Source organism: Rhyacophila brunnea, unplaced genomic scaffold (assembly GCF_057557595.1).
Source record: "Rhyacophila brunnea isolate RB1 unplaced genomic scaffold, BYU_Rbru_1.0 scaffold_18, whole genome shotgun sequence".
NCBI classification, from domain to species: domain Eukaryota; kingdom Metazoa; phylum Arthropoda; class Insecta; order Trichoptera; family Rhyacophilidae; genus Rhyacophila; species Rhyacophila brunnea.
In genome coordinates, this window is record NW_028232837.1 from 8,839,697 (window position 1) to 8,851,640 (window position 11,944).

Here is an 11,944-nt window from a genome sequence, read left to right on the forward strand (position 1 = left end):
TCTCTGCACTGTTTAATCAATTTAAACAAACAGACAATTATATTATTTTGTTCTTTAATAAATGCAGCAGTTTTCTAAACTGATTATTAACATTACATTGTGCGTTAATTATTTAGGTAGGTAGGTAGGTATGCTTTTACGAGAAATAATTTAGCAGGTAGGTATTCATTTTTGCCTTAATTCAAAATAAAACAATTATTACGAATTAGATATTTCACATAGATAAATGTAGGTATAATTATAATTATTTATTTCTAATAAATCAAAAATTGATCAAGGAAAACTATTTTCTGGTAACAAAAAGAATTCAAATAAAGTATAAAGTAAATAATTATCCGATAGTGCCACCCTGAATCCATATTTTTATCAGACGTTTCGTTTTTCGCTGGCGCTGGACTAGATTATCAAAATTTACGTATTTTCCTCCTTAAATCATTGAATAAATACAGCTTCAACATGCAGGGAATGGACTTGGCCGGTTTGAGGAAACATCCTTCCGTAAGTATTTTCTACGATGATTCCACGGTATAATTTCGTAAAGTTGACAGATACCTTGAACGCGTACATCTGTCTTACATAATTCTTATTTTCAATAGAATTGTTTCAAATAGTTACAAATTAATTACGCGCAATTTGATATTTTGCAGTCTACGTGTATTTACTTCGTCTTTATATTGTTGACCACTTTCTGGCTGCAAGATTACTAAAGTATTTTTCTGATTGCATGCATTTTTATCACTATCGAAAATCAATATCATTCTGTTTATCATTATTGAATGCATTTTCACGCCTTTACATTTTTATTATTATGAATTTTCCCTTTTCTGATAATAATTATACGACACGCCCACACGAGCCAAATCAATGTTAATCTCAATTCGATATCTTTTGTTTTTTAACGAAAATGAAGCAACAAAACAGTACACCTATGAATGTATGGTTTTTTTTGTTTTGTAGTTCAAGGGATTTTATTTTGGGTTTCCACTTAAATAATCCACTTTTACCAAAGAGATTAAAGACTTGATGTCTTTAAATATACCCTAGGAGGTTTGACTTTTTCACTGCTCTCATAAAACGTCCTTCAAACGAAAATCATACATTGCTCGCCTGCATCATAGGGATATAAAATCTCATTGCCTAAAAACCGTTCCATACTAATTATTAATAATTAGTCAACTTTACATTTGCTGTATACAACAATACGCCGACTAATGAACAGTCCCAAATGCTTTATGAGCCAATAAAATATTTCTTTTATTCAACGAATAAGACAAGATTTGAGAGTGTAACATTTTATATATTGAACATACATAATTTGAACTCATGCATAGGTATACACACTAGCATAAATCTTGGTTATAGTACCGCAGATGACCACATGACCATTTATCAAATTTTTTCAGCGGTTATAGGTTCAAGTCCCGTCGGGTGTCGTATTATTTTCTAAAAAAGATTTTTTCTAGTGGGTATTGAGATATCCAGGATTCCAGGGGCTAGCTCAGGTGTCGATCGAACCCCGGATTCACAAAAAAAATTAAACAATTGGAATAGAAATAAAACACTTGTCTTTCGTGCTCGTAACGTGGTCTTCTTATATTTTTTTAATTTTTAGTTTTACAAATTATATTTGGGCTTTTACAGTTGTAGTCGTCAGGTCTGTACGGTTTGAAAACCAGACGCTCACTAACTTTTCTTCTCGGGGTTCCCTTTTTTTGAAATCCCTCCGAGCCCACGCCGACTTACCAAGAGCCCTCGTGATTAGCCAAATCTGATCGGATGATCTTTGGATTCGGCGAATCACGAGCCTGACCCTGGCGCCGGTGCGACATTTGAATTCTATTTTTTTATATTATATTTAGTCTTAAAATTATCTCTTTCATCCATCATCATTTATACTTTAAAATTTATCTTAATTTCACCTCCGCCCAGTAAGTGATTTTCACGCACCGGACGAAGGCCTTTACTCATGAATAAAATATTAACGTAGTTGAGCAGGGAACCAGATCAGGTGTTTTATTCAATTGTTTATAGAGATCAGGGTAGCGGTTCGGCCCGTTTTTTATTTAATATTTACAGAAACCAACAAAAACCTGTTGATAACAGGTATGTGTCAGTATGATATACCTACCCACTAGAAAAATGCATAAATTATGTATGCTTTATGAACTGTCGGAAATTATGTACTCACGCAATATTTGTGAATTTAGTTTAAAGCCTATCTTATATGGAAATCATTTAATATACCACAGTGAGCTTCGAGTGTTTGGGGAGGAAACAAGGTCATGTTGGCGATATACAGCATAAGATTGAGATGTTGAGGATTGAATGAGTACAAGCAATCACTGAAATTACAGGTTTTGCCAGCAATCTCCTTCCATCTAGAGCCATCCAGCGTGATCTTGTTGCTTCAGTAATTGTTAGTTCAGTTGTTTTCTTTATGATGTCATTCCATCTGGAAGGCGTACGCTTTCGCAACTATCCATCAAGACTTTGATTACCCTTTTCTTCAGGCAGCTCGGATCTCTTCTTACTATGTGATTGAAGAATGCGTCTTTTGCAGTCGACTGAGACGTTGTTTAATGCCAAGCTCTTCCAGCGTAGACATTTGTACGGCTGGTCAATACTTTTTTATTTGATATTACAATTTTACCCCTAAGCCGGCTCTCACATCTAAACTCGCCTCGTCTGCCGCACAGCCATAAATCAAACCTTCTAGGAACGTCGATTCGATTTTGTGTATGAAGACCGTGGACTTCTACTTAGCGACAGTCACATGTAACCTCTCGAAACGTATAGATATTTGGATGCGGCGACTGGCGAGCTGGTATAGGAATGACTAATTCGTAGGTGTGTGTGTTCCGGCGTCTTCGATTTGCAGCCCGAGATGCATGCGATTTGTTGATAGCAGCACTACTCAACTACAGCGAAAACTAAAAAGTCGCATTCTATCAATCTGCGGAGCTCCATTTGGCAAAGTGTGTTTTGCGAATAACGATGATGTCACATCGACGTATTCGACACGTTGCACACGAGATGAGTTTTGATGTGCAAGCCGGCTAAGGCGGTTTGCAAAATAGTGGCGTGGAATATCTTAACAAAGGGACGCAAAGAAATATTTAAATCTCAGGCAGTTCTTTCTTTTTGAAATTCGAAAACACACCACCATTTTCACAGCAACACTCTTGTTTTAATTATGATATAAAATCGGTGTATTTACTTATGTACGCGCGTTAGAAGTTATACTTCTTTGTATAAATATTTAATGTGTATTAATAATGTATTTTGTTTAAAACTTGTAATAACCTAGATTCTTCAACTAGCTCTTAATTATCTTGTTAAATTACACACTCAAGAAAAAGGACCGCTTATTGGAACGCCGTTGGTTAATTTCTATACACTTTAACTTATATTATAATTATTTATAGTTTGTTTTATTTTTAAAGTAACAACTGCCACTATAACGTTTAATAGTTTGTTTACGTAAGTAATTGCAAATGGCCGACAATAATAAATTCGCTGCCTAGGCAACGGAACAATTTTAAACTATAATATTATACTGTATAATCGTCACGCTTGGAGTATCATACTGTGGCGTAATGGTAGTGCGTTCCGCTGATAACCGAACAATCGGTGGTTCGAATCCAATCGAGTGCGTTTATGTTTGTGTGAAAAAATAAATTATGTGTTACATGTCACACGTCAAAAATACACTCTGATCTGATTTTCCAAACGCGCCTAAAGAAGTATTACTTCAAAAATGACTGAGAGTTTAATTTATTTTTTGTCATTTCTTCCAGCTTATCCCCCTTTATGTTTGTGTTGGAATCGGTTTCCTTGGATCAATTGCATACACGTTGAGACTCGCCACCCGCAACCCTGACGTCTCATGGAGCAAGTCTGGAAACCTGGAGCCGTGGCAGGAGTATAAGAACAAGCAATACAAGGTGAGACGGTAGTATCAGCCTACACCCAACGCTACGTTAATGCCTTAAGACTACCGTTTAGCTTAAAAATATAGCTAATACACGAAATCATGGGCTGCAGTGCTGACTGATTTCGGGGCCCCTGTGATAGATATTTAATCAATCAATTTATAGTAATACAAAATATTAAGTATGAATTCTAATGGATTTAAGTTTTGTACTATTCCATTTGAGTCGTTTTTTGCGACCCGGGTAACCGAAAGGTAAATAAACACTTGTATATTATTATTGTGACCCTTGACTTGATAGGTAAGTAATGGAGTTTTTACCTACTGTATTGTATTGATTGGTTATATAAGTTAGAGTTAATAGTATTCGTTGTCAGTGTTTATTTGCCTTTTGGTGAGTGTACACAGTGCCTGAAGATGCCGAAAGGCGAAATCCGGGTCGCAAAAAACGACTCAAATGGAATAGTAGAAAACTTAAATCCATTAGAATTTAAAATCAAATTCCATCAAGTACCTTTGGTCGAAATATGTTTCAAGTTAGTTTTATTACAATTTCATACGTACTTTTGTAACTTTCCATGTATTTTTTTATGTATCTATGACTCTAGACACTTTTGTGAATTTAGCTTCTAGGATTCGATGTCACCACTGAGAGTTACAAAATATGCTGTAATTTGATTTTCCTTCAAGGATATTTTTATAGATATTGAAAAACATGTGACTGTTAGCGATAGTGCCCATAAAACGCGTCGAGCGGGCGAAGTCGGCGAATGAAGCGTTTATTCATAACCATAATCACTCGTCTCTTGCCGCGCATTACCCTTCACCTATGTAATAAGCGGCCCAAGCAGCACAAAATAATTATTATTACAGCGTCTCTCATAACAAAGCAATAAAAATATTATATTATTTCGGGGCTTGTAATTAATATTTACGACGACATTATTCAACCACGACACGGAATAAAATTAAACAATGACTTCTCTGTTATTAAATAATGACTTCTCGCCCGTCGAACGACGACGCTCCGAGCAGCGTGATTTTGGTAGCCGTGTTCAATGAATGGACTCCATTGTATTTTCTTTCATTCGTATCGCCGAGAAGCCAAAAACGATGATTCATGCGGCGGGCGGGGCACAAGGCATCGTCAAGTCCAGTGTGCGCTGGCGTATTTGATTACGTTGTATTTTCGATGATTTACGCGCCACTTGTAGAAATTTTGCGCGAGCGCCGCACTCGCTGCGTCAATGGGCTTTATGCCATAGAGATTTAAAAACTTTCCATGGAATGGATTATCTTCTGCGCCTCTAGGAAAACCGCCACTGTGTAAAGACTATAAGTCGCTATTGAATCGGTGTTCGGTGTCCAAGGTAGGGAGTTGAAATTCGGCAGAAATGCACATCGCTGAAAAAAGTCACATCAATCAAATTGGCGCAGCATAATATGTGAACACTTTGTGTGACTGCTTTAATAGTTTTGAGTTGTCAATTAAAATAGTGAAGATACTTTTATGAACCGTTCCGGTTCAAGTAAAAAAATTTATATCGGTTCGGTTTCGAAACATGTAACGGTTTTTCCAGTTCAGCTCCGAGTGATTACTTTTTAAATGTTTTTATTTGTAATATAATCTAATATGTAAATTCCACATGCCTGGGAGTTTTGTCACTTTAATTGGGCTTCACGGCTTATTGTGGTGTTTTAACAAAGAAACAACTAAAAAAAAAAAAACCATTATGATGGGTTCTACCACGTAAACGCCAATTCAGTAAATTAATGAATTAATGATATCTAATAATATATCTCTTCATATCCTTGTGCCTCTATTGAGTATGGTGTTTACTGACATTACAAGCATTACCAACAGTGATGCCAACCGTACTATAATTATAGTACAATACTATAATTTTAATTCTGCGAAAAATATAAAATTCTATAATTTTACGCCAAATATACCAAAATACTATAATTTTAAAGGATTTAAGACGAACTGTTCATGTACTATATATTTTTCAGAGATACTATAATTTTTACGCCTTCGTACTCTAATCAGCATAGAAAAAGATGGCAACACTGGTAACCAACAATATCCTTCCATCAAGAGTGATCCTGTGCTGATCATGTTGCTTCAGTCTCATTGTTTATGGTGTTAATCCATTTGGAAGGCGCACACTTTCGCAACTTCCTCTCTTCGACGCTACAAGAGATCACTCTTCTCTCCAGGCTGCTCAGACCTCTTCTTATGTGCTGAGGAATACGTTTCTTACTGTTGGCTGAGAGACGTTCTTTGATGCCAAGCTCTTTCACTACAGAGGCATTTGTACGCCTGACCATTCATGGAATGCGAAGCATCCTGATCACGTCAATTCTTTTCCTATCAGATTCTTTGAAAGTCCAGGTTTCAACACTTTATAGAAGGTGAAGGTGGTTTGGTGAAATCGCAACATTTTGCATTCTGTATAAAGGTTCATTCTTTTCCATTCAAAAAATGCTTTCACCAATAGCAACCATGGGAAAATATTTAAGTCAGCTCCACCTACTTCTTGCATGGTGAAATATACAGCAAATGCGAACTGTGGTGGTGTTGCTTGATTCCAATTGGATACATTTTGAATCAAGCAAGACCTGCATTGAAGCGCCATCGTTTGTCGATCTGCAACACAGTGTGTCTTAGCCCTTACACCTTCTATGGTGCCATTATAACCTTCTATTGCAGGGGAGGGCAAACTGCGGCCCGCGGGCCGCATCTGGCCCGCCAGGTATTTTTTTGTGGCCCGCCATCATTAATTGTACTTCTGATTACGAATATTTTTTCTATAATTTTTTAAAAAATATTGACAATAGACTAACATTTGAAGAATTTGTTGTTTCGTAAATGTATTATCTCAGTACATCTTCCTTGCGTCTCGTCTCACACTATGTAACCACTATTTTCTACGTTGAACATCGTGACACATTTAAATAATTTTAGCTCTGCGTTGCAAGGAAAAAATATTTTGCCTATGATATGGTAAAAAGCTTGAATGGATTTCAATTAAAACTCAAGTTATTCCTTCGACAAATATCGAATAACAACGTGGACCACTATCCAACTTTGAAGTTGCTGAATATACCAGAATATAAATTTGAAGAATATGGTAAAATTATCAAAGCTCTTTATGACGATTTTTCACAAAGATTTGGTGACTGACCGAAAAATTGAGACAAGTTTAGCAGTACGCGATCCATTTTCAATAGATATTGATAGTGTACCGACAGAGCTACAACTTGAAATTATTGATCTGCAGTGTGACACTAATTTAAGAGAATTGTATCGTCGTGAAGAAATCTCCAAATTTTACAATGCCCTTAATTCTGACAAATTCGACCAACTTAAAGATTATGCAAGAAAAATGTTCGTTATTTTTGGATCAACCTATATATGTGAACAAACATTTTCGATCATGAACCTGAATAAAAATTCTTTACGATCAAATATCTCCGATGCCCATTGACAAGCAGTTTTGAGAATATCAAATATAAAATTAGCATCTGAAAAAAAAAATGTACAACAGTTTCATTCTTCTCATTAATTTTTTTGTAAGCTTTTTTTCGTGATAATAAATAGTGTATATCTAAAAATGGTATTTTACTTGCGGCCCGCCGCTCATTTTGAATTCTTGAATTTGGCCCTCCATCCAAAAAGTTTGCCCCCCCCTGTTCTATTGCATGGTTTGATTTTTATCATTGTTTGTTATAGTTCTATGAACCAGAGAGGGATTACAGCAAAATCGACACAGGAGCACCCAAATTCTAAGTTGATTTTTCACACATCAACGGGAGAGGACGATGGATTTTTATTAATTAGTGATACATATTATTTTATAAAGAGTGTCTCCAATAGTCGGCATGTTACGGCAGAATTATTGCTAATTTTTTTTGTACAGCTGACTAAATTATCCGTCTGGAACATGCTTTTAGCGTATTTTGTTGAATATATAAAAAGTGAAAAATATAATGATAACTTAATTTATTCTATTTGTATTATTTCAAATTCCCCATCACTGTTCTAAATTCCATAAATCCCATTTTGGTAAAAAAAAAAATGTTTTTTATTTACACCATTATCGAATATCTATCTATCTCTGTCTATGAATCTTGCATCCATTCCACATTTAATTAGTTCTAAAAGCAATCCATATAAACTCCCTAAGTCATGTTAAGGTGTTCTTAAACGATCAGTTTTGCTATCCAATGTCTCCGTTTTTGTCGAGCTGTCAGATAAACTGACGTGTAAATGCAAAACTGAAGCGGCCGACTGAAACCAGAACGGAGACGAGACAGGATGGATTTTCTATCAGTTTTTAGAGTTGCCGGTTAAATTGATGTATAAATTACTATGTTGCCATATTTTTCATACTATTCTAATTTCGATTGAAATATTATAATTGATTTAAATATAGGTACTGCATTACACCAACCAATATGTTCAGAGAGTAATTATAAAAATAATATTCATTTTTATTGGATAAAAAATACGTAAATATACACTGCCGATTCCGAACTGACCTGGCAACTGAACGTCTAAATACACCGCCGTTTCAAAACTGAAATCTCGCCTGAACAGACAACAGAACTGATATTTAAAAGGACCTATGAAGAAAAAATTGCAAAAAAAAACACAATATACATCATTTTGTATAGTTTGTTCTTTGTTTTCATCTTTTGAATTTTTACTAAACTATTGTTTCTTTGGAATTGTGAAATTTCGAGATAGAGCCATTGTTATATTTAAAGAAGTATTGTTTAAAAAAAGTCCTTTGTACATTCCTAATTCCAACATAGGCCACTAGTAGTGCTTATAACATCGGCACTTTTAATTAAAAGATAAAATATCCAGTGGCTAGAAGGTGAGGCATATAGTATACCGGTCTATGGGTTAGGCAGTCTTTATTTTACAAGGATTACTTGTTCGCCGTTCACTGGATTCAATTAAAAAATATATATCTATTGTCCGGCAACTTCATCTTGGCTACGTGGCAAATCTGTGAACTACGTACAGCTAATCGAATTTCCGGTTTCAAATTAGGAACGCCCCCAAATTTTTCATTACATTTTTGACACTTCGTATTGGACGCATCTATCAATTTACGTAATTTGAAGCTTTTTATATTCAAAAGATGTCTAAAACAATACGAAATGATATTCGAATTATTATCAGTAAACTTTTGATTTATTGCGAAGAAGAAAAAAAGTCGTATTTAAAAGGCGAGCTTATACAATACTTTCAACAAGCCCATTTTACGGGTTCCTGTCATATCAGGTATGTCAAAATTCAGTGTTGTAATACTAGAAATATTTCCCCAAATACTGGAAATTATGTTTGTATATTATAAATTTATGTGTATCGTAATCTATTTTATTAATATTTTTAGACGTATAATAATTAAGTATAAATGATCATTACTTAGTTAATGAATTATCCTATTTTTTCCTAATTATTTTCCTAATTTTTAAACCGATAAGTAGGTACATATTGTTTTAAAATTTATGTAAGGTGGATATAATTTAATTTATAGAAAATTATTTTCACAGTATGTGTTTCTACAACAATTTTACTAAAAATACGATATAAAGACATCATTTGTAAATTATAAAACATGTGATTGGGTCATCAATATAATATTGAATATGTTATATATTTCACTTCTACTTTTTTACTCATAATTTGTGTTCTAGTTATTTAATTAATAAATACCTGCAGCAATATTATCAGTTAATGTGGGTTCAATGATACATTTCCTTCCAAATTCAATAATTACGCTGTATTAATTAACCTAATATAATAGTAATAATTAAGAGGTGAAATTATTTGAAAAAAAAATTCTATTGATATTTATTGAACAATAATTAGACTTATAAATTAATGTACCTACTTATAAACTTACTGAGAATAGAATTGATATAAACTTAAAACCTAATTTCGCGGGATATGTTTTCTCAAAAAATGACAACACTGTGAAATATTCTATACGCGATAAGAGCGACTTCCTGTTGTTGCCTAAATAATGTTGTCGTACAGTAGTGTAAACTTGGCTGCAGATTTGAAGGTTTTTTTCTTATACATCACCAATGGTAGTAAAACGGCTTCTACGGTCTTCAATATACATAGGTAGGTATCTCATATCATTTTAATATTTAGAATTCAATTGAATATTTCTGACATAAATTGCAGGTAAGAAAAACGTAAGTAAATAAGTGGGATTTAAATGTACTAAAACGAAAAATGTTAATTACATGCAAATAGGAAAAAATATTAATTTGAGGCGTGTAAAATCAGGGTTCCACTGTATTATCAAATATTATTGGCATGACAATACTGTGTAGGCAGCTATTGGCTTACTGAAAGGTAAATTACTTTTCTCACTACTAAGAGGAGCATGATATAGGCCTCTACATAGTGGAGGGTATATACATGAATCTTTATAAAAAGACATGGCTGCCAGTCATTTGCCCAACCCATCGAATGCTTGTTAAAGATAAGCACATTGAAAAACGACATTGCGTCATTCAGTTGTGTTTTTTTTGCAAAACTACGGGACAGAATATGGGAATATTTTAATATACAGGTGGAGTTATTAGAATATACTATGTTTTTCACCTGTTCTATATAATTTATCAAAAAACAGCCGGTTTTGAAGGCACAATGATAATAATATGAGCCTCTTGAGGGTATAAAATAAGACCATTTTTTTGGTCAATGGTTTGTCAGCCATATTCATTCTACCCATTGGGTCTTTGCTCTGCATCAAACACGCATTGGCCAAACATGCAAATTCTGTAGGATGCAGTTAACCCATTCCAGACAGAATTAATTTTTCAGGATCACTTAAAAAGGCACACTGATTACTAAAATTGATATAACTCATGTATTATTCATTCAATTCATATAAATCTTTTAAATATTTATAGGTTTTGAATTGTTCTATTAACACAATGCTTAATTAGCTTTTAATTAATTTTGTAATTAACGTGTTAATTTGCATTTGAAAAGTAATTAGCAAAAACACAATTTTGTGCGGCCCGTAAGCTATGGGTTAAGTATTTACATTTTAAGTAAACTTTGTGTATAAATGGAATGAAAAAAACATGTCAAATATTTTTTTTTGGCTTTTTTTATACAAAATGATCAAGTCCATGATAGAAGTAAATAATAAAAGGAAGATATACTAAAACTGGAGCTAAATATAATACTCTTCAAGATATTTAGAAGATGGAGGGCCATTTTATGTTTTTTACTGTCTCAAACACCTCATACCTAGCGAACTGATCATTATTTTGACAAATTTAAATAAAAATAGATTTTATAAATCAAATATTTGTTGAAAAATATATTGGACTGTATATAACTAACATCATAAAATGATAGCTACATATATTATTAAGTAATTTCAACTTAAATCAAAATATGATTAAAATTTTTTGATTTTCATCATGTCGTGCATCCTGTAACACCGGCGCCAATTTGGCGCCGATGGGTTAATCAATGTCAGGCCACTACCCACCGTGGGGTGGGGGGTCAACTGTACGAACCTAAAATTGAAACATTGAATGATTTCTGGCAAAATAAAACAACACGTTGCATTAATTTCTTTTAATAACTTGCAATAACCATAGGCACATAATTTCAATGTTAATGCATTTAAATATAATTTAATTTATAATAATATAAGAAAGAGTACATTTTGTATAAACTACTAAAACAGATAAAAAGAGTATATGAAAAAAAAACTATATAAAAATACTTTTGTTATTTGAAGTTGTTCAAAAAAATGTCAAATAATAAATTAAATACACAGGTAGATTTAAGCAGTCTTCAAGATGTAAAATCCTGTTTGAGTCTGTTATGACATTATTCAATTCATCGTAAAACAGTGTCATTAAGAAGTAATAGCCTGTTTACACGGGAATGGATTTACTGGCGGCAGTACGTATTGTCGCAAAATGCAAATGTAAACATGTATTATCATGTCAGAC

At 33.6% G+C, this 11,944-nt stretch overlaps 1 protein-coding gene across 3 annotated transcripts; it reads left to right on the forward strand.

Annotated features, from left to right (window-relative positions):
- The first annotated feature begins 346 nt into the window (after nt 1-346).
- On the forward strand, nt 347-7,940 carry ND-MLRQ (NADH dehydrogenase (ubiquinone) MLRQ subunit). 3 transcript variants are annotated; one of them, XR_015070461.1, is made up of 4 exons: nt 347-498; nt 3,798-4,664; nt 5,197-5,495; nt 6,152-7,940. XR_015070461.1 is itself a non-coding variant. In XM_085945294.1 (3 exons), exons 1-3 carry the CDS (start codon nt 457-459, stop codon nt 7,722-7,724), a joined length of 246 nt encoding a protein of 81 aa, XP_085801420.1. In that variant the 5' UTR covers nt 347-456; the 3' UTR covers nt 7,725-7,940. The 3 variants fall into 3 exon arrangements, 1 of the variants encoding a protein (XP_085801420.1); XR_015070460.1 differs by lacking the exon at nt 6,152-7,940 and having other exon boundaries at nt 3,798-4,140; nt 4,401-5,631; XM_085945294.1 differs by lacking the exon at nt 5,197-5,495 and having other exon boundaries at nt 3,798-3,944; nt 7,668-7,940.
- Nucleotides 7,941-11,944: the final 4,004 nt, after the last annotated feature.